Below are 6364 nucleotides of genomic sequence, written 5' to 3' on the forward strand. Positions count from 1 at the left end.
CAATCACTAACTCATTTGCATTGGTAGAGGAAATAAAACAAATCAACGCTGTCCCCGATGGATACGTTCTCATATCATTAGATGTGAAGTCACTGTTCACCAATATCTCAAAGGAACTGGCTTTAAATACATTACAAAAACATTGGCACTTAATAGTACCTCACACTAACATCCCCAAAGACCAATTCTTTCACATCATTTCTCTCATTTTTGACTTTAATTATTTCTCATACAACAATGTGTTTTATTCCCAAGTTTTTGGATGTGCCATGGGTAATCCTCTGTCTCCCTTCCTCGCTAACATGTGTATGCATGAGCTGTTGTCCCACACATTGCCCAAGTTACCTTTTGTGGTTCCTTTCCTCTATATCTACGTAGATGACATCATAACTTGCGTGCCTTCCAACACTTGTGATAGGGTCTTGAATATTTTTAATTCTTTTGAGCCACACTTACAATTTACTTGTGAAGTGGAGGAGCACCAATGTATTCCATTTTTGGATGTATTAGTCATTAGAAATAATGACAATACCCTTCTTACTGACTGGTACCAGAAACCAACTCACTCTGGAAGAGTTATTAATTTCAAGTCTACGCATCCCCTGTCACAGAAAATTGCCATATTGAAGTCCTTGAAGAATAGAGTCACAAAGTTGAGCCACGAGAAGTTCTGGAAGACTAACTTTGATAAAATCAGACATATTGCTAATCTTAATGAATATCCCCCCATCGTAGTTAACAAAATCTTAAGTCAATCGGACTCTCGTGCCCAACGTACCAATCAAAATCAGACAACACCAAATTCAGAACCTGATCTACATTATTATAAAATACCTTTAATCTCAGGTTTAAGCAACCAACTAACGAGAATCTTGAATAATGACCAGATAAGATTAGTCACATATCCCAAAAAAACAGTAGGGGATCTGTTCTCAAAGATAAAGGATAAAATTCCGCTGTTGGAGAGATCTGGCGTAGTTTACCTAATTCCTTGTAAAGATTGTAACAATAACTACATTGGGCAAACAAAAAATAAATTAAACCTAAGACTAAAACAACATCAATATGATTGTACTAGGTTGACACACAATGGAGGAGAAGGTACAACGGCTCTTGCGTGTCATTACCAAAACAACGGCCACACATTTGATTTTTCGCAGCCAAGGATACTGGATAGTGCAGCGAATTACAAAAAACGGGTGATTTCCGAAATGCTGTGGATAAACAAGTGGAGGGACAAAGCCGTAAATTTTAGAACTGATACCCAAAATTTAAACGTCATTTATTCGAACTTAATTGACAATTTTATGAACAGACCGATCTAACTCTAACTCTTGTGGAAATAAACATTAATAATAATAATAATAATAATTCTCGCTTACACTCATTCGTACACCTAAATATGCTAAATGTTTATATTTAACGGACACAAAAAAACAACTTTTTGTGGGTCAATGGTCAGTGGGCCATCACCCTATGCGTTCTGTTGCAGTCTAACGGTGGGTCCCGACCGTACGTTTTCTTGACAATTCCCCAATTGTGTTTGTAATTAGTTTGTTATGTGTTGTTTTAACCTTTTATTACATGATTGTGTATTGTGCACGTACACGTTTGTAACATCTCATATGAATAGTGTGCATATTTTAAGACAGTTCGAGGTAAGCGTTTGGTCCGTACATGTTTCACTATCTTTTGTAACATTTTATACCTTTTAGCCCTGATGAAGATATATGTTTAATATATCGAAACGTTGGCCAAGAACTGGTAGAACTTATTTGTCCCTAACTCCGCCAAATAATCATTAAATATATTAATTAATATAGAGCCTTATAGCATTGAAGAATTTCTAAACCGGTAAATGTAATTGTGTTTATTGTATAAGGTCTGTGTCAGACCGTAAATGTTATTTGAACTTTGTTTCTTCCTAGACGCCACTTCATTTTATGTAGTATTAAGTACATTTATGTAACTTGAAGTAAAGATAAATAAAAAAAAAAAAAAAAAAAAAAATTGGCGATTTCGTTATCATACGGTATGAACAACAATATTTTCCGGGTATAATAACAAAATTTGTTACCGACGGATTGTATGTAAGTGCAATGCAAAGCTGTGGCAAATATTGGAAGTGGCCGGAGAAAAAAGATGAACTTTTTTACGAATTCAACGACGTTATCGAACAGAAAATTAGTCCACCTACACAGATTTCACGGAGACAAATTTTTTATTTCCCTGAAATGGACAAATTTCTTATTTAGATTAAATGCTTAGGTACCATTAGAATTAATATTTATTTTTGAATATGTAGCATAGGTACATTTAAGAAACGTTTTTGTTTATATTTTTTCACGTTTGATTTAAAAAAAATAAAGTTTTTAATGACAAGAAATATTGTATTTGCATACATTTGGTGTCAAAAAAAAATATTTTTTTTGTGTGTAGAAACTAAATTTGATTTGTTCTGGTCCCGGCGGTTGAAAGTAAGCATCTTTTTAAACCTTTTGTCACAATCTCGCTCTCTTGGGCGCGGAGAAAGTGCTTCTATTTGGATTGTTCGGTGTCATAATCTCACCCGTCGCATGCGGGTGAAATTGTGACAACTTTTTTCAAAAAAATATATATCTCACAAATAATATAAATTAAGTTTAACTAGTGATTTCATTAGGTAAAGGATGTACATTTAACATGTATTTTTTTTAACTTGATTATAAATAGCAAAATCGATAAAAATTGTTAAAATATGTATAAAGTGTCACAAAGCCACCCGGTTTTACGGTACCAAGAATATAAAAATTAATACATAATAACACAATTTATATTATTATAATATATTTGTCATAGGAGCATCTTCAATAACTTTGTATTGCCATGGAACTTCTCCAGCATCAGACATAAAATATTCAGCAAGTCTGTCTCTTAAGTCATAGAGATCTTGTCGACTCCTATTTGCCCCTAATCTCCCGACTGAATGTAGTGGATGGTTATCTCTTCTCCATTATCCATGCCAGGACTATCAACAAATCCTGGAGGACAGTAAATATTTTCTTCATCATGTTCCAATTCTCTTAGGCAGAAATTGTGGAGAACTGTTACTGCTTTAACTATATTATCTATATTTTCCACTTTTGCAACAATAGTTGTTTTTAGGATTCTCAACCTTGCCACTAAAATTCCAAAATTGTTTTCTATTGTTTGGCGAGCACGTGATAACCTGTAGTTAAAAACTCTTTGGGTATTTGATAATCCCCTACCAGGATATGGTCTCATAATGTAGGGTTTTAAAGGGAAGGCTTCGTCCGCCACTAAAAAAGGGCATTTTTGTGCATGACCTTGGAAAAATATTGTCTTGAGGTAGATTTAAATTGGTTTCTTCCAGCCTCTGCCCAAAAACACTTTGTCTGAAAATACCACCATCACTCTGGGACCCATATGCTCCAATGTCCACTAGTGTAAATCGATATTTTGAGTCACGAGCAGCTAACAAAACAACACTAAAGTTCTTCTTATAATTAAAAAATTGGGATCCGCTTTTTGCAGGTGCTTGTTAATATTTCCCATCTAGAGCCCCTACACAATGAGGAAAATTCCATCTGTCTTCAAATCCTCTAGAAATATTTAGCCACTCTGTTGAGGTAGATGGACTTTTTAATTATTCTGGGGCAAGCACTACCCATATTGCAATGCAGGTCTCGTGAATAATTTTGTGCACTGTGGTATGTCCAATTTGAAAATTCCAGGCGAGTACCTACATGTTGGTTCCTTGAGACAGGTACAGCAAGTGAAATGCAATAAATAACAAAAACTTACTGCAAAGTAATCACAAGCCTTTCTTCAGGTGAAATGCCATCTTTTTGTTTCTGTTTTTTTATGAGAGGTCCAAGTTTTGTCAATAATTTCTGGAATACTGAATGCGTCATTCTCGTGTATTTAAAAAATTAAGGTTCATCTAGTTTTTTCATTTTTTGGTAGTAATAAAAACTTCCTCCAACCATCCGCTGCCGATTGATGGGCCGAACTTTGTATCTGCGAACTTGCTTTTTTCTTTGTGTAGCTGATGCCAAATAGGCACATATAACTAAGCCAAAAGCACCAAGGAGAATCCGTTTATCCATATCCATTTTATACCACCAACCTGTCGAGTAAACTGAATTAAAATTGAAGCCAGGACAGACAAAAATATATGAAACAAATAAAATACAAAATTATCTTGGGTTACATTGGAATTGTGCTGGGCCAATTTTGCTGAGATATGGCGTATGTCAAATGTCAAATATATCTGATCAATCAGAAACGAACAACTCCAACAACCAGTAACACAATATAAATTGATTAATCTGTTAATACACGAACAACCGGTCCGAGCAACGAACTGCGAGTAACGTGGAAACGACGCGAATTACGAGCAACGGGAACAACAGAGTTTATAAATCCAGCTTTTAGTCTTAAATAGGTAAGTTGCTACTGATTAGTACTGACTGTCTATTGTAAACAGAAATCAGGGGCGGCGTCTAACAAAATAATTCAAATATATCATAAATAATTCAAGAATTCAGAAAAGACTAGTACCAGTTACACTCATACTTACATGAAACTAAAAACCGAAGCCTAACAGGAATATTAAAACAAAAGCTCTACTACTAGGTACTAAGTATTACATTTGTTTTATATAATTGCAGTTTTTGAATATAGTGGTGGTTCAGCACCTCAATCAGTGACCAATTGGAAAAATGTGAAATGGACAATACGAAAGATGAAAATTCATCAGATACTTTAAGTGGAGTTGGCAGGTAAGTTTTTGTATTAAACATTGTTGCAAAAGGAGCTGGCACTGACTTAATTTAAAAATTCGGTATTGTTTTGTTCAATATTTGTTACTTGGATATTTTTTTTATTTATATATTTTTTCATCTTTGTTTACTGAAGATTAAAATAATAATTACAATATATACACTTTTAGCCTTCCAGAAGACATACAACATGAGTCTACTACAAATACTGGGGATGCAAATATTGTGTTGTCTACCCAGTTTGAAATGGAAACTGAATGGTATAGAATATAATTTTATTTACAACCATATATGTAATGCTGTCATTACTAACGTCATTGAAGGTTAGGAAGTATCATATTGCGCACCTCTACTTCCCGCCCTCACTTCCCTCCCTCATTTCCCGCCCTCTAAAATTGTGATTGTTAATATTTAAAAAAAAAAAAAAGATGATTGAATCAAATTTTTTAAAACAATATAATGTAACAATAAATTGTAAATTTTGATAGAAATATGATGGTTGTAAATAAAATAGTATACAAACCTCGGTAGGAAGTTTCATTCCTGTCTCGAGATCCTAGCTAAACCTCGACGCTTCGCGTCTCGGCTATCTAACTAATCTCTCGACAGTAATGAAACTCTTCCCACCCCGGTGTGTAATATACTATTTAAACTTTTAAAGCAGTGTATTTATTTTACATTTTTTTAGTCACAATTACATAGTGTTCACAGAACCTCAACCTGAAGTATCAGAAGTATTATGCTCATCTTCTACAAGCACAGCACCAAGTACTGCAGAACAGTTGTTAGCAGAATTAAATCATAAACGTTCTGGTAGCCCTCCTGATACTTCAGAATTCCATGGATCACTGAAGTTGCTAAAGGGTCCAACAAAAAGCTACTTTACTAAATACTACAAAATTTAGTACTAAAAAAATCATCATATTACATTACAATTACAAACTTTATTTTGTTCAACTTTTTAGGAACAAATTTTCAAATAATTTTTTTATTAACTTTAAGGAAAAGAAAGAACTACGTTGGAGATTTGTCAAGTGATGATTTTTCAACACCAAGAAAGAGAAAAAGAAATTTAGCTACGAAGCTTCAATAAGAAAAAAGAATCATACCATAAAGACTTTACAAAGCAATGTTAGATATTTGAAGAGCAAAGTTAAAGACTTGAAGAGTCTGCTTGATTATTTCAAGAAGAAGGCTTTTCAACCGACCATTCTGTATCTATTGTCAAGGTATTTTTACGTTAAATTACATTTTCTTAAATCATTTTAAACAATCATCAATTCAATCAAATCAAATCAATTCTTAAAACATTTTTGTTTTTAGGCATCACTTGAAGGTCCTGCCGCAATTATGTTTGAACGCATAATAAAGGGTTCCACTACACACCACTTTGAACCAGAATTAAGAGCTTTTGCGCTAAGCTTGGCCTTCTTTTCTCCCAGAGCCTATAAACTTGTTAGGAAGACATTTAAAAACTCTTTGCCACACCTTAGAACGATCTCTAGGTGGTACACGTCAATTGATGGAAGTCCTGGGTTCACTAAAGAATCATTAGACGCTTTAAAACAGCGATTATTTTT

At 34.0% G+C, this 6364-nt stretch overlaps 1 protein-coding gene across 1 annotated transcript; it reads left to right on the forward strand.

The window, feature by feature from the left end:
* Positions 1-3445: 3445 nt before the first annotated feature.
* LOC145738111 (uncharacterized) lies at positions 3446-5689 on the forward strand. The gene is made up of 3 exons (XM_081992973.1): positions 3446-4784; positions 4955-5044; positions 5473-5689. The coding sequence occupies exons 1-3, from the start codon at positions 4732-4734 to the stop codon at positions 5687-5689; spliced, it is 360 nt and encodes a 119-aa protein (XP_081849099.1). The 5' UTR covers positions 3446-4731.
* The last annotated feature ends 675 nt before the right edge of the window (positions 5690-6364 follow it).

Source organism: Ips typographus, linkage group LG15 (genome assembly GCF_016097725.1).
Source record: "Ips typographus isolate SLU linkage group LG15, UJ_Ityp_2.0, whole genome shotgun sequence".
Classification (NCBI taxonomy): domain Eukaryota; kingdom Metazoa; phylum Arthropoda; class Insecta; order Coleoptera; family Curculionidae; genus Ips; species Ips typographus.